Raw genomic sequence first — 22,998 nt, 5'->3', positions numbered from 1 at the left:
CGGCACGGGGAAGGTTGTGGCGCCGCTCCGCGGCTGTGGGGGACCGTGAGGGACCGGGCAGGGAGCAAGGGCTTCTAGCGCCCCCTTCCTCCTCGTCTGGTGTCACTCGCGGCATTGCTCGTCACTGAGAGGCTCCATGGCGGTCAGGAAGTGTCAGAATCGCTTTATACCTGCCCGCGTCTCCTTCAGGTGGCCCGGGCAAGGGAGTAGGCCTGCGGGGTTCGACTGTTGCCGTTTCCTGCTGGAGCAGCGGAGGGAGGATGCGGGGCTTCACGTCTGCCCGCGCCGGCCGCCTGGCAACCCCGCACCCACGCTGCTAGCCAGGACCTTTTTCAGCCTGGCAAGGCATCCTTTGCTGGTCGCCACCTCCCTTTCACCTTCCCCCTTAGGCTTCAGAAGGAAAGGGGCCCATGAATAGCGACCCCGGAACCTACTTTGTGCCCAGTTTCACATTCTGTGACATGCTTTAAATTAAACTTGGTCCCCTAAAGTTGTCAGCAACCACAGACTATGGCCACGAGAAGGGACTAAATGGACACACTGCAATTTGTGTAGAGTTGGGATAGGTTTATGGCTCTGAGGGCCAGATAGGTTTAGGCTGGACATTAGGAAGGAGTTCTTCACAGAAAGAGTGCCTGGCCATTGAAGTGGGCTGCCCAGCGAGGTTGTGGAGTCACCACCACTGGAAGTGTTTAAAAAGAGACTGGATAAGGCACTTAATGCCATGGTTTAATTGATTAGATGGTGTTGGGTGATAGGTTGGACTTGATAATCTTGAAGGTCTTTTCCAACCTGGTTAATTCTGTATTCTACTATTGGTTTGCCAAATGCCATTGATTGTGCTATGTGAGATGTACTTAATACAAATGATGTTGCTGGAGCAAGCTGTCCCAACTGTCCCCTTGCTATGAAAGGTTTGTTTTGGGACATACACACATCCAAGGAAGTCTGGCAGGGATCCCCAACGGTCATGAAATATGCAGTTGATTGTGCCCTGCAGGTACACATGGGCAGTACCTCTGGGGTAAAGATGAGCTCAGTTGTATAGCACAGGCTCACTTTTGAAGTCTGAGCCAGGTGAAGAAGAAACTGAGAACCATTGTGTCACCTCAGTGATGCAATGTGCTCCAGGGAAGTCAAGGTTGTATTTTCCTGCCAGTAGCAGTTCTTAATGTTGATGGAGCCAGATGTAAGCACTCTCTGCAGCCAGGAAGGATGTCATGCAGGTTGTATTGTGAAGCAGTAACTTCTAAACTTTACACATGGACTTCCATGGCAATAGCTGCCCACCTCACCCACATTCACTGTCACTGTAAGTCACTTCTAGTCTCCCACGTCTCTATATCCAAAACTGATTTCCATGTATCCTACCCAGAAGAGTGTATGTAGGTGTGCCACATCTTCTCCAAGAAATAAGTATTAGACAAACCACTCCTGTCCTTCACTGTGCAAACTGTGTTTCTATTGGCTCTTGCTTTGTAGCCAACTAGGGACTCGTCAGAAGCTGGCATGCTTTCTCCATACCTATCACAATTGTAGGAATGATTCCTAAAAGAACTGTAGAACTGTGATAGGTATGGTTCCTGAAAGAACTGTAGGCAGCTGCAGCTGCAGCTGCTGAAGACATGTTTCTTTATCCCGCCTCCACTTTCCCCTAGCGTGCTACCGAACCCCCTCTTCAGGTACCCTCTCACGTTCCCAGCAAAGCACGGAGATACTGGGGAAGGGGGCGACAGACTTTGCGCGAAAGGCGGCGCATGCTCCGCGAGGTGCAGCGGCGGCCCGGGGGCGCTCAGCCTGCAGCGGGCAGCGGTGGAGTGGAGGGCGGTGGCATAGGGTTTTACTAAAGTCTCCGGTTATTTAACAGAGCAATAACTGAGATGGTCCTCTAGTACTTCCCGGTATAGAAAAAACTTGCAGGACCTCAAAATCTGGCTACGTGCTGGCTCATGTAGTTTTAAAGTGGTTGCCGAGGAGCCTTTATTCCTGTATTCCTTGGAGCTAGCGTGACGAAGGTTACTATTGATGTCCAATACCCAGACGGCTGAAAAGATTTAGGAGAAGGCCTGGGAAAAAAGAGCTGGAGACAACCCCAAAGAAAACCAGTGAACTTCATAAACTGGGTTGGAAATTTTGCTTAAAAGAAAGATGAAAAGAAAGCAAAGAAATAAGATTCACACATTCAAGTGTTGCATTTTGGACTAGCAAGAGAAAAAGACTCAAATGCTCTGGACTAGAAAAAGCTAGTGAAAACACTTGAAGGGAAAGGAATGGAAGGAAACCAGAAAACCTTTGGCCTGCTTTTAATTTCCTATCTAAACAGTTGGAACTATGTCTAAGTGAGCTAAAAATAAGCTCTAGAAGGAAATCCAAGTTCCTATGCCACAGTGGAATTTAGCAACCAGGATGGGCAATTGAGCCAGAATTTTTTTGGTGGTGGTGGTGTTTTGAGGGGGGGTGGGGGGGTGGGTGTGGTTTTTTGTTTGTTTGTGTTTTTTTTAGTAATACACGATTTTGTGTGCTGCTCCTGTCTGTGGCCAGGAGAGGGAAGGATTACCCAGCTAAACCAATACAAACATCCACTGTCTTGAGGAGAAAAAAACAACCACAACAACAAAACAAACAAACAAACAAAGGTACTGCTTTAAGTTACCCTAACTCTTCAATATGAAGCGCTAGAAAAGCTAAGAGAAAAGGATATTTCCAGGAGCTATATATGGTGGTACAGTGCTAGTGCCAGTTTATAATTTGTTTTCTGAAATGTAAAGTTAATTACTCCTATCACCTATAAGCTCTTAACATAAACAGTAGCAACACTTCTACCTAGCTGTTTAGGGCCAGATGTGCACTCGAAGGAGAGGGGAAAGAAGAAATTCTGACTGACTTGTAGAGGACTAGTAAGGATTTGTGTCTTCCTGTGTGTACAAAACAGCTAGGAATCCAGTCAGGTACCAGAGAATCAGTTTGTCAGTTGACCAATCAAGATAAGTGAAAGGAAGCATTAGATGCCTACAAACCCACGATTTTTTTCTGGATCATCACTTATACCCTTTGCCAGAGTAAAACAGACATTAAGTAGGTGATTGTCATTGTCCTCATGGAAGCAGAGCTGTAATTTTACAGCTAATTCATTGAATGGAGATAGTGCATGGAACTTGGATCACTCTAGAATTTGAAAAGCAGTTACAAGATTTCTTATTATCAGCCTGATTGCCAGCTGCTGTTGTAGCAAATAACTGTACAGTAACTAAAATTTCTGAACAAGAAGATAGTAAAGAAAGGAGCCAAAGATCTACAATGTAAGTCAGTAAGATACAGGTATAGATGAAACCTTCAAGGAAAAGCAGGAATGAAAGACCTTTTACTGTGTTTGGTCCAATACAGTGCACTACATCTTAATGAGTTTGAAATACCTTCTCATTGTGAGTTTCTCCAGTTTCAAATCTGTAGCTGGTTTTTGACCACATCACAAGTTTGATTGTGGGGAGTGAGGTCCCACAAAGGGGGCAAGACATCAACATTTTAGCCAGGCCTATCAGGGTGTGTTATTAACAATGAAAGAAGAACCATGAGAGAAATCTATCTATAAAATGCATGCAAGATTTTAGTCAGTTCTCATGCCTCATGTGTAGTATGGGTTTAGAAAGAAGTGGTAGCATTGGAGTGTTGTGAACTCTGGCAAAGAAATTATGTCACTTAAAATAATTTTGATCCAGTATCCAGAGAAGTAATATACACTGGATGTTTCATCAAACTAAATTTGATTCTTTACCCTCTGTTTCCTCAGCCTGAGGACTAGAGAAAAGCCTATGTCACTCCAGTCTTCAAAAAGTGACAACAGATGACCCAGGAAACTACAGGCCACCTGGAAAGATAATGGAACAGCTCATTCTGAATATCACCTCTAAGCATGTGGAGGAAGAGAAGGTTATCAGGAGTGCTCAGCGTGGATTCTCCAAACAGAAATCATGCTTGATCAATCTGAGAGCCTATCATGGCATGACTGGCTGGGTAGATGAAGGGAGATGAGAGTGGATGTTGCCTCAATTTCAGCAAGGCTTTTAACACTTTTTTCCATAACAGCCTTGTAGGGAAGCTTAAGAAATGTGGGCTTGATGTGTGGACAGTGGGGTGGATTAAGAAGTGGCTGAACGACATTACTCAGAGGGTTGTGATCAGCTGCACAGAGTCTCGTTGGAGGCCTGTAGCTAGTGGTATTCCCCAGGGATCAATACTGGGTCCAATCTTGTTCAACATCTTCATCAATGACCTGGATGAAGAAAGTGTATCCTCAGCAAGTTTGCTGATGATACAAAACTGGGAGGAGAGGCTGACACACTGGAAGGCTGTGCTGCTATTCAGAGAGACCTAAACAGGCTGGAGAAATGGGAGGAGAGGAAGCTAATGAAGTTCAACAAAGGCAAGTGTAGAGTCCTGCACCTGGGGAGGAATAACCCTATGCACCAGTAAAGATTAGGGGTTGATCTGCTGGAAAGAAGCTCTGTGGAAAAGGACTTGAGAGTCCTGGTGAACAATAAGTTAACCATGAGCCAGGAATGTGCCCTTGTGGCAGAGAAGGCAAATGCTATCCTGGGGTGTGTTAAGAAGATTGTGGCCAGCAGGTCAAAGGGGCTTCTTCTCCCCCTCTACTCTGCCCTGTCAAAGACACATCTGGAATATTGTGTCCAGTTCTGACCTACCTAGTTCAAGAGAGACAAGGAACTACTGGAGAGAATGAAGCAAAAGGCTACAAAGAGGGGACTGGAGCATCTCATAAGAAGAGGCTGAGAGACCTGGGGCTTTTTAGCCTGGCGAAGACCAAGAGGGGATCTTATCAATGCATATAAATGGACTTGTTGAGCTTAGTGGTCTCTTCCAACTGAAACAAGTCTATGATTCTTTGATAAAGATCTAAAAAGTGAGCATTAAGAAGATAGGGACAGACTCTTTTCAGTGGTGTCAGGACAAGGGGCAACAGGCACAAACTGCAACACATGAAGTTCCATCTGAACATGAGGAAAAAAATTCTTTCCTGTTAGAGTGCCAGAGCTCTGGACCAGGCTGCCCAGAGGTGCTGTGGAGTCTCCTGTAGAGATACTAAAAACTTGCTTGGACATGATCTGGTGCAACCTGCTCCAGGTGAAAACTGCTTCAGCAGGAGGGTTGGACTATATGATCCCCAGAGGTCCTTTCCAATCCCTACCATTCTGTGCTTCAGAGTAATTTCGAAGTGCAGTATTAGGAGGTGGTTCACAGAAACACTGAAAAGATTGTTTTCCTTTAGGACAAGGTCAGCAGCAAGTTAAAGTAGCAGTTGTGGTGTGCAAACTACTAGCTTTGTTTGAAAACTATTTGGTCATGTTTCTCCCTCAGCTAGGCAAAATATTCTGGTATATGCTGCAAATGGTGTAAAGCTTAAACCTACTAATCAAAATAAACTTCAAGCCATATGACTTATTTCTTAAAGACCCTGCTGGAGATAAGGGGAGAGACTGGGGGCAAATTATTATCTTTTGATAGAAAGAAAATAATCTATGCAAAATTAGTTCTCCTCTAGAGGCTGGTAGACATGCAGTTTCTGCAGGGCTTTTCTCTTCTGGAAGTTCTTTTGTGGGTTTGTCAACATTGCAAAAGTGTTTCATAAGTTGGGGAAGAAAAAGAAACATCTCAGTGGCTGAGAGATGTTGTTTGAGAACTTTCAGTTCAAAAAGAAACTGTAACTGCCACTGTATCAGTAAAACCTCTTTCTTATCAGATATGGGAGCTAGTGCTTACATTTGAACTCAAACATTGTGGAGGTGATTCTGTGCAGCAGAAGTCTAAGCCCTCTTGCACCACTGGACAAGAATTAATAATGGGTACATAACCTGAAAATAACTTTCATGTGTTTGAAAGTTTCTCATCACAATGGGTCTTCTGTTCTTTGAGCATGGCTGACACAGTCATACAGTGTTAAGAAAACACAGCTTAGGTAATGATTGCTGAGTTGGTTTTGTTTTGTTTTCTTTTCTTTTTTTCACTTGTACCCTCTCTGCTACTTTTGAAGCCATTGTCTAATTTAGATCTACTTTTACATGAGAGTATTAAAGATACCAAGTTTCTATGTGTTTTGTGAAATGGTATCTGGAGCAAAGAACCCCTATGAATGTCCCACAGAGGGAATCACATAACAACTTTGACCCTTCCAAGGGACAGCAGTCAGCTCACCAAATTGCTTAAAATGCATTGTGAAGATTTAATTGTAGTCAGGCCTCTTGCTCATCTCAAATAGGACTAAGCAAAGGAAGGATTGTGGTTGTAGAAGATGGTGACTCATGGCATTCAGTGGCTGGAGTACAAATCAGCTTCGTTAATCCTGTAGCTCCTGGAAAAAAATGCTCAAGCTTGAGATCTTTGGTGGTTGGAAAGACTGTAGTGTTCTGACTTTGTACCAGATGCTCATGAAAAGGGATTAACACTGATACATTGCTTTAAAAAGAAAGCAATACAGCTAGAATTGGTTGGTCAGGAGAGTAGAAGCTTATGAAGAGCTCTTTCCCTTAATTACAGAAGCATGCAGATTCCAGATGTCACCTATGAGATATGGAATTGTGGAAATGAAATGGGAGTTTGTACCTTTTTGCACAGGAACGGGATTTTGTCAAAGGAACAGCTAGCTAGAAATATCTTAGAGTATTCTGAGAGTTGACTGCTTAGGTCAAAGTGGCCAACATTTCCAGTATCAGGAAATTACACTCGAGTACAGAATCCTGGTTTTGACTACTCAAACCTTAACTATCTAGGTTTGGGGATCTTTTTCTCAAATTAAACAACTACCAATTAAGTTAACTAAAGATTTGTAACTCAGGATGGTTCCCAAACAGGAATACTGTAGCCCAAGCAAAGCCATATACCCAGAGGATTACAACATGCCACCCTAATGCCCAGGGTGCAATTTAAAGAGGCTTCTTTCTCAAAAAGCAAGACAACGCCCTCACCTAGAAACTGTGGAAGGTTGTATAGAAAAGTAGAACGAGGAGTACACAAAGAAAAGCCTCAAAGCAAACCAACTGATGAGCTAAATGTGAAGAAGTAGCAGTGGAACACTTAAAAAAAAGCCTTTGAAATTTTCTCTTGAAGGACTATGCAGGCAAATAGCTCTTCAGTAGAATATAAGCATGCACCTCTGGGGGATCAGGTTTAAGCCTCATGCTAGCTACCTGAAAGAAGGGAAATGGTGAAATCCCGAGTAATTTTCACTCACTGTGAAGCATGTACCTTAGTGTGGTGTAAATATTTGTAAAGCAGGAGTTCCAGAAACTTACATTTCTGGAAGTGAATGCCAGAATCTAACATGTAGTCTAGCCATTTGAAATATAAACTGTTGAACCTAGACTAGAAATGAAGAGCTTGTGCTCACTCTTTTATATATATATATATACAATCTATATATAAAATATAAAGTATATAAATAATATAATAAATATATATATATATATAATATAGTATTTTTAAAAGTACTTGGCAACAGCTGAATTCTTTGGAAATCATAAATCCTAAAATGAGTTGTGGGAAGTTAATTGATGGTATGAATGTGACCCAGTTGTCCCCACTACTTTGAGTGCCCTATGGATCCCTGTAAGAAGAGTTAAAAGAAGTGAGGGTGTGGAAGTTCTGGAGCACTTGTTTACATGACTCCTTTAAAAGTTCAGTTCAACCTGCTGATGGGGGGGTCTCCTCACGGCTGGACAAAAGTATTTGAACAGTTCTTTCTTTAAACTGGATATGCAAAGAACTGGGTACAGTAATAGCTGCCTGGAATGCAGCAGAACCTAGCCCCTCCCTAACTAATCCTGCTACTTTCTAACCTTGTCCTCCACGCACAAAGGCATGGAAGTCACATGCCTCAAAGTCAGGCCTTTGCAAGATCAGGGCTCTCCCTGTGCATAGAACATGTCCCTCCTGACTGGTGTGCTCTACACAAGGAGATTCACCATAGAAGCCATTATTATCTTGGTCAACAACACTTCCTCCTGCCAGTTAGTATTTTGGTGATGTACTAACTCTGTTTGTTATTAACTGTTTTGAGTCAAAGACCTACAAATTATTAGAAAAGTAAGCAAATTATTCAAAGAAAAGATATTTTTAAAACATTGTCAACATACAAAAACATGCCTGGGATTAATGAAATTTAGAAAACAAAGTGAACCAATATATCACTGTCAGATCTTGGAGAGTTAAAATATACTGCATTATGATAAAGTAAAAAGATTGTAACACTAGCTGTTTCCTAACACTGCTCTCTTCAGATCTCATTTACAGAGATGGTGGAAATATGAGATGTTCTGGGACAGACCACATAGGTAGGCAGATGACACTGACTCCCTCAGTGATGCCCTGCTAAGTGAATCCCACTGGCCTTATGCTGATAACATGAACTGTTATTGGTCATGCACCTCAATACTCAGATTATGTCATTTATGTTACAGGTATGAAAATGCTGACAACCCTTAAAATTTTGTAACAAGTCTCAAATAGTTAAATATTGCCAATATTACAAACTCTAGCTATTGTAATCAGACTCTTACCTCAGGGGAATGGATTCTCTCAATGCAAAACTGAGCACCAGGGACTATTTAAAACCATCCAAGCAAACAGAAACTGGAAATAATGATCCTTAAATGATACAACAGCAGATGTTTAATGAAAAGTCCAAGAATTCTCTATGTCTTGACTGTAAAATAATGTCAGACTTTTAGGGGGAACTTTGGGCTTTTTCAGTATTACTAATTCATCCCTCAGCAGCAGAGTTTATATGGCATCTGGTGCATTTCTCCAGCTCTGTTCGCAGGCCTCACTAGCGAGGTGCGTGTGACTGGGACAAATGCAGGCTCCTGAGCCTTTTTCTGGCTTTGCTGTTGGAGCAGTGTGGTCGTGACCATTCCACCCATCACAGAAGAAACGAAGGGGCCCCAGACCGTCACACTGGACCCAGACATGCCTGATGGTCCAGTCTCGATGCCAGCGCTGCTGCCAAAAGCGTGGGCAGTGAAACTGGGAAGAAGTAACTCTGGCTAGGAGCTTGTGGCGAAGAGTTGCAGCACCGGTGTGGAAAGAGGAACTACAAGATGAGACACATCGTTGCCAGTTGCACAACTGAGGGCTGAGTGAAGGATTGGAGTCACTGTCTTGGTGAATACAGTCCCCGCCTGGATTTTAGTTTTTTATTCCACATGGGATTCATCCCTTACCTCACAACACCTCAGTGTTGCTGTATAAGCAGAAGTAGCAGTCTAAGAGGATAACTTTATATTTCACTTATAAAACAGCGGGGAAAAAAGTTTCCTGTACCAGTTGCTGTGACCCAGTTGCACGGAGGATCCTGCAGAGAGCTCCTGACTTGCCCAGCTCCGATGCCCGCTCTCTGTCCTCGGGCAAGGAGGCCCGTAGAAGGCCGGGACAGACGGGCATCCCCGCCGGCGCACTGCCCCTCCCAGGCATGAGGGAGGAGCCGCGGCCCGTCCGCACGCCGCGCCTCGGAGGTGCGCTCGGGAGGGCCGTCCGTGACGTCACGGCGCGGTTGCCATAGTGACGCCTGGGGTCGCACCTGACGGCTGTCGTGAAGCAGCGGGAGGAGAACGAGGGAAGGAGGAAGGGGGAGTCTAGGCCTGGCCCGGCCAGGCCCCCCCCAACCTCCGGGGAGTTAGCTGCGGGCCGCGCCCCTCCACCCGCGCCGAGTCGGAGTCAGGAGGAGGCGGCGGCGGCGCTGCCGCCCCTGGCTATGTAGGGGCCCCGGAGCGGGCGGAGCCGGAGGCCGCTGTCCGCCTCTGGAGCACGGCGCCAGGGCCAGGCCTGGCGGGATGTTCTCCAAGAAGCCGCACGGGGACGTGCGGAAGTCCACGCAGAAGGTGCTGGACACCCGCAAGGACCCGCTCACCCGCCTCAAGCACCTGCGCGTCCTCATCGGTGAGGCGGCCGGGAGGAAGGGAGGGAGGCGATCAGCGGGGGTCCACGGCCCGGGCGCCGTAGAGCCGCCGGCCCCGAGTTCCCGGCGTAGGGAACACCGGGAACTTAGAGGGACAGGCTGGGTGGGTGGTTGGGAGGTGGACTCGGGATACTGCACCGGCGAGAGACTCGTTCGGCCCAGCCTCACCTCAGCACGGCTGCCAGAGGGAGGGCCCCACGTCCAGCATCGCGGGGCCGGTGGTGGCGAGGTTTCAGCTGTACGGGGGCCCGCAGGATCTGGCGGACGCAGAGGCAGATGCTTTGCTCGCCGCGATAACACGGTGTCACGTACATTGCCGCCGCGTTTAAAGGCGGAATTCATTTGACAACTGTGAATGGAGGCGAAAAGGTGGTGTGCGCCCCTGTGAATTGTTCTCTAGAGCTACCTAAATGCTGCCAAGTCGGTAGATTTGTTTAGAGGTGGTTGGTGAACGTTAATGATGCCAGCGACTCCCTAGTCAATGTCCCCAAAACGCTTACAGCAGCAACTTCTGCTCGTATGCATTTTCAAGGTAAAAGCCTACAACATGTGCTTACTGGAGTAGATGCAGATGAGCATTCACACAGCTAGTCTGAAAACACTTTTGGTTTACCATTTGGTCAAGGAACAAACATAAACACTGAAGTACTGCTGTAGTTCCATGTGACCACTTGTTTAACCTAAACGCTAAACTAAGAATTATGATTATATGGAATAATTGCTGGGTGCAAAACAACGTTGGAAAAACTCTAGAGTTAACCATATAAATATCTGTTATATATATCTGTTAGTTCTGTGGTTTTGTAAAAATCTAAGTTGCTGTCATCAAGCTGTCCTTGAAAGAAGGGGTTTGTTTGCTCTGGAGCATCTTATGGGGCCTTCAGTGTTGTACATGCATGGGTTGCTTTCTAGCAGTTTATCAGCACGTGAGCAGGGCTCACATTGCTCAAGGGCAACTGCATTCCGTATTTAGCACAGAGTACCGAATGGATTATTTTGGGTTGTGCTCACAGTCTGTGAGCATTTAAGTACCTTGTCTTCTAAAGCTGGATTCTTTCTTTTCAAAGCAAAATGGTTATTGCTCCCCTTTTTTTTCCCCTTTCATATTGGTGTTTAAAGGCACAGGTGTTGTTCCCACATGGTAACATCTGCTGTTGCATGACTTACTTTCTGCAACATAATTATTTGGGGTTTTGAAATGGGGAATAGTTAAGTGGTTAGCTAGTCAAGACACTTCAGTAGTCAGATACATCCTCTTGCCTCGTTCAGCATGTTACCATTCTGCCCTAGTTTTGATGTTTCTGTTGCTTGTCTTTAATTTACAAGAATTTCCTTCAGCTCTGTTAATATTTGGATGCGTTTTGTGAGATGCAAGCCGTGACCTCTGTGTCAAGGAGACCTCTAATCTGAGGTTTTTGCTTACTGGCTGCAGGACAGACTAAATCTGCTGGGGCATGCTTTCCTGTGGTGGCTATTCTCCTTTTTCCCCTGCACATGCATGTACCTCAGCTGTTGAAGCAGAGGCCCCACATATCCTTTCTCCAAGACTGGGAGAATACAGCATGTGACTGTGTAAGTTGGGAAAGATGTAATAGTACTTCAAGTTGTCTGACTTGGATGCATCTACAAGATTTTGTCACTGTGTTTAGATACACGAGGTACAAAAGATATTCTTAGATAAGGAATGATAAAATGTCTGTCTTGGGTGGAGTGGGACGTTTTTCTACATGTTCTTGCTGTAACGCAAGAGAAGTATGTGGCAGATTATGTGAAGCCTGTCTTCTGCTGTGATGACCTCCTTGCCTTACTCCTTACACTGCTCCCTAAACTGGCTTTCAAAGCATAAGCTCTATGCCCTTTCTTCTCCAATTGTTTATTTGACTAGCCTGCAGATTTAAAAAATAATGTGCCCACATAAGATAAACTGCTGCCTGAGGTGGTTTCACATACAGGCACCGTCCTGCAGTTTAAGCGGCGTAGTGCTGCATTTTCCTGTTTACCCATTTTCTTCAGTGACACCTCCCCAGTGTAATAATGGGTGTATTTCCATGTGGTCAGGGGAGTCAGGCTAGCTATTGCTCACAGACCTGAGGGAAGAAGGGAGGAAATCTCAGTTATGATCTGTTCAGCATCTTTAGGAATGGAAAGTTGTCTTCTTTATTGCTCTTAATCCCTGCATACTGGAGACTGAATGACTCTCCAGAAGGGAGTTGTCTGATGTGTCACATCCAGGAGAAGGAAAGAATTTTCTCTTATTCTTAAACTTAAAATCCTTTCAGTAGGCCTGCAAGGTGCATTGGTCCAGAGTTGTTTTGGGTTTTGTTGGTGTACTTTTTAGTCATTAGTTCAGCAACTGTAGACTAAAGCGTGGCCTCAGATTCGTGGTTAAGAGTTGAGGGGAGGAAAGGAACTACTAGTTCATTTTCTCTCCCTTATATCAAGGCATTCAAAGCAGCAGTTCTCCCGTAAGCTAAAGTAGTAGAGTAGTCATGAAAAGAGGTGAGTGCTTATGAATTGTAGGCTGATTGTCATCTATTAGCCAAAGAAGAGAAATCTGAAGATGATAGGTGCTTGGATCCTGCAAGGCAGTGGTGCAAGTCAGGCACTATAGTGTAGTGGTTAATAAAGACTAGAAGAAACTCGACAATTTCAGGGAACCTAATGTAAAGCTAAGTGAATGAATAGCACAAAGACAACTGGCATTTATTTTTCACAAATTAAAAGTAGGGTGCATTAGATGGAATTATTTCAGTACCTTTTACAAAGTATCTTAGAATGCAGTGTCATGACATTGAGACTCTTGAACATGCCCAGAGAAGGGCAACGAGGCTGGTGAGAGGCCTCAAGCACAAGCCCTACGAGGAGAGGCTGAGGGAGCTGGGGTTGTTTAGCCTGGAGAAGAGGAGGCTCAGGGGGGACCTTATTGCTGTCTACAACTGCCTGAAGGGAGGTTGTAGCCAGGAGGGGGTTGGTCTCTTCTCCCAGGCAATCAGCGCCAGAACATGAGAACACAGTCTCAAGCTGCACCAGGGGAAGTTCAGGCTTGAGGTGAGGAGAAAGTTCTTCACAGAGAGAGTTGTTAGCTGTTGGAATGTGCTGCCCAGGGAGGTGGTGGAGTCACCATCCCTGGAGGTGTTCAAGAGGGAATTGGACGTGGCCCTTGGTGCTATGGTTTAGTAGTCATGAGGTGTTGGGTGATAGGTTGGACTTGATGATCTTTGCGGCCTTTTCCAACCTTATTGATTCTATGATTCAAGAGAAAGTATCATGTCATGGGTGACAACTTGGTTTAATGGAGTAAAAATGCATATTAGTCTGCATAAGGCATATAGAAACTTTTGTGTCTTCATTAAAACAGTGATATACTTCACACCAAGTGTCATTGCAGATTTAGTAGTATAGCATTTAGTACATAGAGGATATAGAGATGAAAATGACTCAGATGTGAGTAGAACTTCCATGTGAAAAGATGTAGAAAGCTTTGGAATACCTTTCAGCAGAGGGGCATAATGAAAAATATGCAAACATACGTGGAAAAAAAAACTAGGAAATAAACTCTGTTAAGGCTGACCAAATTTGAAACGTTACAGTGAAAGATTTTTGGCTTGGAAAGCTGCTTAGTGCTAGGCTATCGGTTAGGGGCATACTGGGGGAAATGTTGGTTTGTGCTTTTTGTGGGGGTTTTTTGTGGTCTTGTTGGTTTTTTTGGTTGTTTTGGTGTGGGTTTTGGTTTTTTTTTTGTTGGTTGGGTCTTTTGGGAGTTTGCTGGGTTTTGTTTGTTTAGTTTTCTTCTGAAACTCTTTTGTAGCTAACTGCTCTTTGCCACTTCGGTAGTCCTGCCTCTGTCTGATTCTCTGCAATTCTTCAGTATGCTTCTATTCAGCCTTGTTTGTGATTCAGGAACCAAGGAACATTCAGTGAAATTCTACTGAATAGATTAAATTATTTGTGAAAGTAAATATAATGCATGATCAATTTATGCATGTCACAGCATAAGTTTGTTTTTATTAAAGGTTAGAGCCTTTCGGAGAGCTCCAAGTAGTGATAAATATTATTGCTAAGAAATGCTAAAAAAACCCCAAAACAAAACATGGGAAGAGACTGAAGTCCATTTTCCTGGGACATAGCAATCTGTGACTGAATGTGACCTCCTTTTTGTTGTTTTCCTGCTGCACAGTTTTTCTTGAAGCAGCTGGAACTATCTGATTCTTTGAGGTACAATAGTTTCTTTCCCTAGGGAAGTATTCATCCTCCATGGTTGGTTTTTGTTTGTTTTGGTTTTGTTGGGGGTTTTGTTGGCTTGTGAAGGTTTTTTGTTTGGTTTTTTTTGATTGCTTGTGGTGTTTTTGTTGTTGCTTGGGTTTTTTGGTTGGCTTGTTTCTTTTGGGGGAGATGTTGTTTTTCTTTGCTTGCTTGCTCGCTTGTTTTTCTACTTAGTTCTGGCAAGTACCTTTTAAGTCTTACACAGTTCCCTCGTATTATCTTGGTCAGTACATGGCTTTTCATCAAACTGTTTCTGTACACTAGAAAGGCTGTAACAGTTTTGTTTACTGTGAGCTATGCTTGTATGCAGTGGTTGATGTGTATCAACCTTGAGTGGGACTGGAAAATGGGATTCCTTTAGGGCTTTTATGGCAGTGGCTTAGCATTGTCGGAAGGGAGGCCCTCCTCTAAGGAGAGCTGCCAGCTGCACTCAGTGCAAGTGTGATCATTGAGACTTTCCTTGCAGGTGCAAATGGAGGCACACAGTGTACCTTATGAAATTAGGCATTGCCTACAGCATGAGGCCTGTGACTTGACAGAAAATGGGTGGTTTTAGTAGCTCCAGTGAATTAGCAGCTAACTGCAATTTTTAGGATCATTAAGGGGAAATAACATGGAAATCGTGTTGCATCATTCTTATAATCAGTGTTGCACTGTTTAATCAGATTTCACTGTCAAAATGAAATTCCATGTTTTTAAAATGATGATTCTTAAAAAAAAAATAACCTAGTAATCCTTCAAGTATCAGATCATGCTTGATTTGTCCTTTTGTTAACACTGTTTTGAGAACTCTATAATTTAGGCAGCTAGATAGATGACCCTTTCATAATGTCACACCTTATCAGTATTGACTTTCTGCATTGTTCTGATAGCAGATGTTGCTACCTGTTGAATTTGTAGTTTCAGTTAGAATTTGTAAACATATGTGTGTGTTTGCATACAAAAAAACTACTACAGCCCATAAATAGTTAATGATTTCTGCAGGATCTTACTACGTGCAAGCAAGAGAATTGAATATACTTGGTTTAAGACTTATCCCCCCTTATGTTTCTATAGTGCAGAAGTTATGATGCAGAGTAAAGGAAAAAGGAGTATCTCATTTCTCATTAATTCATTTGCTTCAGATAACTTAAAAATAAACTGCATGTATCTCTGGAGAGAATGCCTGTAAAATGTAATGTGAAGAGAATGGTGTATTTGCAGTGTGGTGTGGGGGGTTTTATTATCGTTGTTTTTGGTGGCTGGTTAGTGCTCGAAACTCTCATGGAGGTGATCTCTGAAAGGGAGAAGTCAAGCTATACTGGAGAGAATGTAACAGGCTGCATGGGACATCCATTCTCTGTTGTTTAATACATCCATGCTCTATTGTTTAATACTAAACAATGTACTTAAACAGAGATTGCATTTGTTTAAAGGGATTTTAATTTAAGAAATCTCTTTGACTGGCAGCCAGCCCTAATGCTTCATCTGGATAGCATTCGCTGGTGTTGCACCTCGTCAACATCACTCATTATGCTATCACTTACATACCATACTATACGAAACGAAAAATGTTTAATGGTCATTGAAGTGAGAGGCAAGTGAGAAGCTGCAGCGTAACAATCTGTCTGGAATTTTCTTTGCAGATAACTGTTCCAGAATTTTTTATGGATGTGCAAAGCTGCATTATTTTTTGGCAAGAGTTTTAGATCAATTTTTTTGTTTTTCTTTCTTTCTTGGTAGCTCTGACTGCAGAGGACATGTCACTGCTGTAATTCATGGATTTCTCTGTGGGTTGCTTGAATGCAGTTTAAGAAAGTAAACTTGACTTAACCTCGAAGCTGTTCTGTTCTATTTTGGCCAGGAGAAAAGGCAGGGGGGAATTGCTTTGCTTTAGGATTCTCGTTAATGTTACGGTCGAGTTGCAGAGAGCAGCAGTGGCTTGTGCTGCTGGCTTGCAAGGGTAAGGGCTGGAGTCAGATCAAAGCCCCAGGCTAGACAAAGGGACGACTTTGACCGCTTGCATGTGAAGAAAAAGTCTATGCGAGTTTAGCTTGTGGCAGTTTCAGCATGAAAATAAGTACTTTACTAGGGAAGTGCTTCAGGTTGCTTAAATAAAAGTGTTAAGTTCTGGGACGTGCCTGAGTGGTGGGAGCAGTTCTGGGACGTGCCTGAGTGGTGGGAGCAGTTCTGGGACGTGCCTGAGTGGTGGGAGCAGTTCTGGGACGTGCCTGAGTGGTGGGAGCAGTTCTGGGACGTGCCTGAGTGGTGGGAGCAGTTCTGGAACATGCCTGAGTGGTGGGAGCAGTTCTGGAACATGCCTGAGTGGTGGAAGCATTCCTTTCAAGTTTACTAGTTTTAACTCTTCTGAAGTCTGCAAGCAACCTGAAAGAATGAGATTGGAGAGCTGCCAGCTGCTTCCGCTCATTCCTGTGGAGCACGGGTGTTGAAATTTGTGGTGGTCTGTATGTAGATGATATTCATTGGTGCTGTTAACCTGCTTATCAATTTGTGATTTTTTTGATTACTTAATTTTTCTTCTGTATTTGTATCTAAAAATGGTGGTGGTGAGTTCAGACTTTGTCTGATGCAAAATAGAAGCCATTAAAGGATTTATTGAAAAGTGTTCCTTTTTCAGTACCAAACCCCTCAAAAATACTTTGACAAAATTACCTTTTAAAAAATATTTGTTTGTTTATAGCTGTTAGTGTTCTGAAACAGTGAGGGCTAATATAAAGCACTTACTGAGTAGATTTACATTTGTAGCTCATTGTTTGAAACATGGTGGCTTGTGATCAGGTCTCTTTCACTTTGACAGTCTGGTAACGATGCCAGAGCCAGCACTTAGTTCCGGAGGTTTTCCACTTAACCTTCCTAAACGACATGCTCTTCTATTTGAGAGACTGTCCATATGTAACTCAGCCTCTGTACTGCTTTGCTGTAAACCAGCTGTTAATTTTTTCAGCTTGAACAATTAAGAATGGCTAAGTTCTACTGACCAGCTGCAATTGAGGGCACTCAGAAACTTCTTGCTTTCAAGTGGCACCAGTTTGTTATGAGAATTTATACTGAACACATCAGTCTATAGCAGGCCTCTGCTTTACAGAAATAGAACTGGAAGTCTGGCTGAATTCCAGGTCATTGTTTGCTGCAGTTGTCATTGTTAATTTATTTTTGGGTAAGGATGAGAGAAAGTGACTTAAAAGCCAGTAAACCTTGGAATCCAACAGGATAATGTTTTCATTATACTATATCCTGGTATAGATAGATAATACCATCCAGTTCTGAAAGGCTTAAAACTGAACAACAACTCAGTCTACAATGATGTAGACTATTAGAATAGAATAGAATTAACGAGGTTGGAAAAGAACTTTGAGATCATCAAATCCAACCTATTATCCGACACTATCTAATCAACTAAACCATGGCACCAAGCACCCCATCCAGTCTCTTCCTAAACACCTCCAGTGATGGTGACTCCACCACCTCCCTGGGCAGCCCATTCCAATGGCCAATCTCTCTTTCTATGAAGAACTTCTTCCTAACATCCAGCCTAAACCTCTCCTGGTGCAGCTTGAGACTGTGTCCTCTTGTTGTTGTGCTGGCCACCCAGAAGAGGAGACCAACACCCTCCTGGCTACAACCTCCCTTCAGGTAGTTGTAGAGAGCAATAAGGTCTGCCCTGAGCCTCCTCTTCTCCAGGCTAAACAACCCCAGCTCCTTCAGCCTCTCCTCATAGGGCTTGTGCTCCATCCCCCTTCCCAGCTTTGTTGCCCTTCTCTGGACACATTCCAACAACTCAACATCTTTCCTAAACTATTCTGTTAAATGCTGATGCTAAGTTTCTGCAACAATGTAAGTGACCCAGCAAATGTTAATGTTCACTTCAAAAAAGTTAATATATGTCTGAGATCTGTGTGGAGCTTTGTTTTGTGTTTGAGTTTTTTGATTGTTTACCTTTAAAGTTCTGTGCCATACCAAAAGTACAAATTTACTTGTTTGAATATTTTAATCATCTAAATAGTATAGATCTGTTTGCCTTTCTAACTCAACTAATGTATAAATACATAATAGTTGTTGTGGATTAATTTGTAGAGTAATATGTAGAGAAGAAAATAAAACAGAACAAATTTGTGTATAAGTTAAAGCCCAGAGACATCCTCTTCCTGTAGAGGATTGGGACATTGTGTGTGTAAACTTGGTAGCTTTGCAGAATCTTGCTCAGATAATCCCTTACAAGTTTAAATATATGGTAACAAAATTGTGTTGCTTTTTCTGCTTTGTCTTTTACATCTGCCAAAGTGATTATTTTTTTAAGCTCTCTGAGATGGTACTCTTTTAGTTTTGAGTATAGTATCCTCTTTCTGTGCCATGTAATATAAAGGACTTATATTTTAATGTAAACATTTTCATGGATGTGAATTATTCCTGGTTAAATAGGAATGAGCTGATAATTAAACCACAATAAAAGCATTGGGACAAATGAGTTTACTCTCAGAGCTGTGTGGCAGAGCAATTTCTTTCCAAGAAAAGGAGCATCTTCTCTTCCTAAAATGATCATTGAGTGCATCCTCAGCAAGTTTGCTGATGACACCAAGCTGTGTGGTGCAGCAGACAGGCTGGAGGGAAGGGATCCATCCAGAGGGACCTTGACAGGCTGGAGAGGTGGGCACAAGCCAACCTCATGAGGTTCAATAAGAGCAAGTGCAGGGTCCTGCATCTGGGTCGAGGGAATCCCAGGCACAAATCCAGGCTGGGCAGGGATTGGCAAGAAAGCAGCCCTGAGGAGAGAGACTTGGGGGTGCTGGTGGACAAGAAGCTCAACATGAGCTCTCAGTGTGCACTTGCAGCCCACAAAGCCAATCAGATCCTGGGCTGCATCAGGAGAAGTGTGGCCAGCAGGACAAGGGAGGTGATTCTCCCCCTCTGCTCAGCTCTGGTGAGACCCCACCTGGAGTACTGTGTCCAGTTCTGGAGCCCCTATTACAAGAGGGATATGGAGGTGCTGGAAGGTGTCCAAAGAAGGGCCACAAGGATGATCAGAGGGCTGGAGCACCTCTCCTATGAGGACAGACTGAAGGATTTGGGGCTGTTCAGTCTGGAGAAAAGAAGGCTCCAAGGGGACCTAATTGTGGCCTTCCAGTATCTGAAGGGGGCTTACAGGAAGGCTGGGGAGGACTTCTCAGAATCTCAGATAGTGATAGGACTAGGGGGAATGGAATGAAGCTGGAGGTGGGGAGATTCAGGCTGGATGTGAGGAGGAAGTTCTTCACCATGAGATTGGTGAAGCCCTGGAATGGATTGTCCAAGGAGGTTGTTGAGGCCCCATCCCTGGAGGTGTTTAAGCCCAGGCTAGATGAGGCTCTGGCCAGCCTGCTCTAGTGTGGGGTGTCCCTGCCTATGGCAGAGGGGTTGGAACTAGATGATCCTTGTGGTCCCTTCCAACCCTGACTGATACTATGATACTATGATCTCTGTGGACACTTAACATTTTTTTATCGTACTGAAAAGAGTGCTAACCTTTCAGAAAATCTTGAACAATTACTTGCAAAAGAGTTGACCGTTTAAAAATACATGAAAATAAGGAGAGTTGGCCACTTGAAAGTATAGGAAAGTAGGTTCCTAAAAATACAGCCACATGTAAGCACAGAATTTGGTAGGTGGAGGGGGCTTTTGTTTAATTGTTGGTTGGTGGTTTTGTTTGTGGGCTTTGTTGTGGTGGGGTTTTTTTTGTTGGGTGGATTGTTTGGGGTTTTTTTAGAATAGAATAGACCAGGTTGGAAGAGACCTTCAAGATCATCGTGTCCAACCTATCATCCAACACCACCTAATCAACTAAACCATGCAACCAAGCACCCTATCAAGTCTCCTCCTGAATACCTCCAGTGATGGTGACTCCACCACCTCCCCAGGCAGCCCATTCCAGTGGGCAATCACTCTCTCTGTGTAAAACTTCCTCCTAACCTCCAGCCTAAACCTCCCCTGGCACAGCCTGAGACTGCATCCTCTTCATAGTTTCATAGTTTCATAGTTTCATTCAGGGTTGGAAGGGACCACAAGGATCAGCTAGTTCCAACCCCCCTGCCATGGGCAGGGACACCCCACACTAGATCAGGCTGGACAGAGCCTCATCCAGCCTGCTCTTAAACACCCCCAGGGACGGGGCCTCGACCACCTCCCTGGACAACCCATTCCAGGGTTTCACCACTCTCATGGTGAAGAACCTCCTCCTCACATCCAGCCTGAATCTCCCCACCTCCAGCTTCATTCCATTCCCCCTAGTCCTATCACTACCTGATATCCTGAGAAGTCCTTCCCCAGCCTTCCTGTAGGCCCCCTTCAGATACTGGAAGGCGACAATTAGGTCACCTCGGAGCCTTCTCTTCTGCAGACTGTACAGCCCCAACTCCTTCAGTCTGTCCTCATAGGAGAGGTGCTCCAGCCCTCTGATCATCCTCGTGGCCCTTCTCTGGACACCTTCCAGCACCTCCACATCCCTCTTGTAATAGGGGCTCCAGAACTGGACACAGTACTCCAGGTGGGGTCTCACCAGGGCTGAGTAGAGGGGGAGGATCACCTCCCTCGACCTGCTAGCCACACTTCTCCTGATGCAGCCCAGGATCTGACTGGCTTTGCAGGCTGCAAGTGCACACTGAGAGCTCACGTTGAGCTTTTTGTCCACCAGCACCCCCAAGTCTCTCTCCTCAGGGCTATCCTCCAGCCAGTCACTGCCCAGCCTGTATTTGTGCCTGGGATTGCCTCGACCCAGATGCAGGACCCTGCACTTGCTCTTATTGAACTTCATGAGGTTGGCCTGTGCCCACCTCTCCAGCCTGTCAAGGTCCCTCTGGATGGCCTCCCTTCCCTCCAGCCTGTCTGTTGCACCACACAGCTTGGTGTCATCAGCAAACTTGCTGAGGGTGCACTCAATGCCACTGTCCATGTCCCCCACAAAGATGTTGAATAAGACAGGTCCCAGGACTGATCCCTGAGGGACTCCACTTGTCACTGGCCTCCACTGGGACATGGAGCCATTGACAGCCACTCTTTGGGTGCGGCCATCAAGCCAGTTCCTTATCCATCTAGTGGTCCACCCATCAAACCCATGTGTCACCAGTTTGGAGACCAGGATGTGGTGTGGGACAGTGTCGAAGGCTTTGCTCAGGTCCAGGTAAACGACATCAGTTGCTCGCCCCTCATCTATTAATTTTGTCACCTGCTCATAGAAGGCCACCAGGTTGGTCAGGCAGGATTTGCCCTTGGCAAAGCCATGCTGACTGTTCCCAATCACCTCTTCACTATTCTTTTGAGCGAGTAGTGACTCCAGGAGGATCTGTTCCATGATCTTTCCAGGCACAGAGGTGAGACTGACTGGCCTGTAGTTCCCTGGTTCCTCCTTCTTGCCCTTTTTGAAGATGGGGGCAATGTTTCCCCTTTTCCAGTCTGTGGGGACTTCACCAGACTGCCAGGACTTTTGAAATATAATAGAGAGGGGTTTAGCAACCTCATCTGCCAGTTCTCTCAGTACCCGTGGGTGTAACCCGTTGGGTCCCATGGACTTGAACACTTTCAGGTTCTTCAGATGATCACAAACCTGATCTGCACTTACAATGGGCAGTTCTTCCTCCCTGTCCCTGGCTTTGACTTCCATAACATCAGGAGTGTGGCTAGAGGCCCTTGCAGTGAAGACTGAGGTAAAGAAGTTATTAAGTACCTCAGCCTTTTCCTCATCACAGGTGACCATGTCACCATTTTCTTTTCTGAGGGGGCCCACACCTTCCCTAGTCTTCTTCTTCCCATTAATATACCTGTAAAAGTTCTTAGTATTCCCTTTAATCTCCCTGGCTAGATTCAACTCAAACTCTGCTTTGGCTTTCCTGACCAGGACTCTTGCTGCTCGGGCAGCTTCCTTGTATTCCCCCTGTTCTACCTGTCCTTCCCTCCACTTCCTGTAGAGTTTCCTTTTAAGTAATAGTGTGTCTTGTTCTGGTGCTGTTTGCCTGGGAGAAGAGACCAACCTCTGCCTGTCTACAACCTCCCTTAAGGCAGTTGTAGAGAGCAATAAGGTCTCTCTCTTTCCTCTCTTTTGGTGATTCTTTTTGTGTTTTGTTGTTTTGGGTTTTCATTTGATTTGGTTTTGGTGGTGTTTGTGTGTTTCGTTGTTGTGTGTGTGTTTGTTTTGGTTTGTGGTTGGTTGGTTTGTGTTTGTTGGTTGTGTTTGTTTTTTGTTTTTTGCTTCAGCTCCAGTCTATATATTGGAGAATAGTGGAACTTCCAAATTTCAGTGTATTTAATGGAAATATGAATTCCAGTTGATCTGGTACTTGAATGCTTTCATGGTGCAGCTCGTGCAAATAGATTAGATAACTAGTCTTCCACATCTAGTTCTGTTCTCTACTTCATGCATTAAAATAGAACAGAAATACATAAACTGAATACAGTGTTTGAAACTTAAACTGAAAAAAGGTAGCTTACCTGCTTAATGCTGAACCAAGACACAGCTGAATCTACCTTTAGAAAAGCTCTATCAGAGGAAGAAAATGACAGAGCAGCTGTATGATGTCGCTTTGTGCCTAAATGTAACTTTTTCCTCTAAAAAATATTCCAGAAAGCACCACTGGACACAATTAATGCAGAGATCAGATTTATACCAGTTTTTAAGTTACAGAAAATAAAGCAAAACCTGACAATTGAAGCTTGGTGTGCCTTGCTTCTGTGAATCATGAAGAGAACTGCATTTTCTTGACAAACAGCTTCCATAAATGATGCTGGAAACCTGGATTTTAGTGCAC

At 44.4% G+C, this 22,998-nt stretch overlaps 1 protein-coding gene across 11 annotated transcripts in view; it reads left to right on the top strand.

Moving 5' to 3' along the window:
- Window positions 1–9,577: 9,577 nt before the first annotated feature.
- The window catches only part of RALGAPA1 (Ral GTPase activating protein catalytic subunit alpha 1), a 155,809-nt gene continuing 142,388 nt past the window's right edge, over window positions 9,578–22,998 (top strand). For all 11 annotated transcript variants that reach the window (XM_068160385.1, XM_068160384.1, XM_068160383.1 and 8 more), the window contains exon 1: window positions 9,578–9,945. In XM_068160385.1, the coding sequence (XP_068016486.1) occupies window positions 9,840–9,945 (106 nt within the window). In that variant the 5' untranslated portion in view covers window positions 9,578–9,839. The remainder of the gene's footprint in view (window positions 9,946–22,998) is intronic.

The sequence above is a fragment of the Melanerpes formicivorus genome, unplaced genomic scaffold (genome assembly GCF_026170545.1).
Source record: "Melanerpes formicivorus ecotype bairdi unplaced genomic scaffold, bMelFor1.0.p_v2 SCAF_49, whole genome shotgun sequence".
Taxonomy (NCBI): Eukaryota; Metazoa; Chordata; class Aves; order Piciformes; family Picidae; genus Melanerpes; species Melanerpes formicivorus.
Note: the sequence above shows the minus strand (reverse complement) of the source record. Positions and strands in the feature narration are given on the sequence as shown.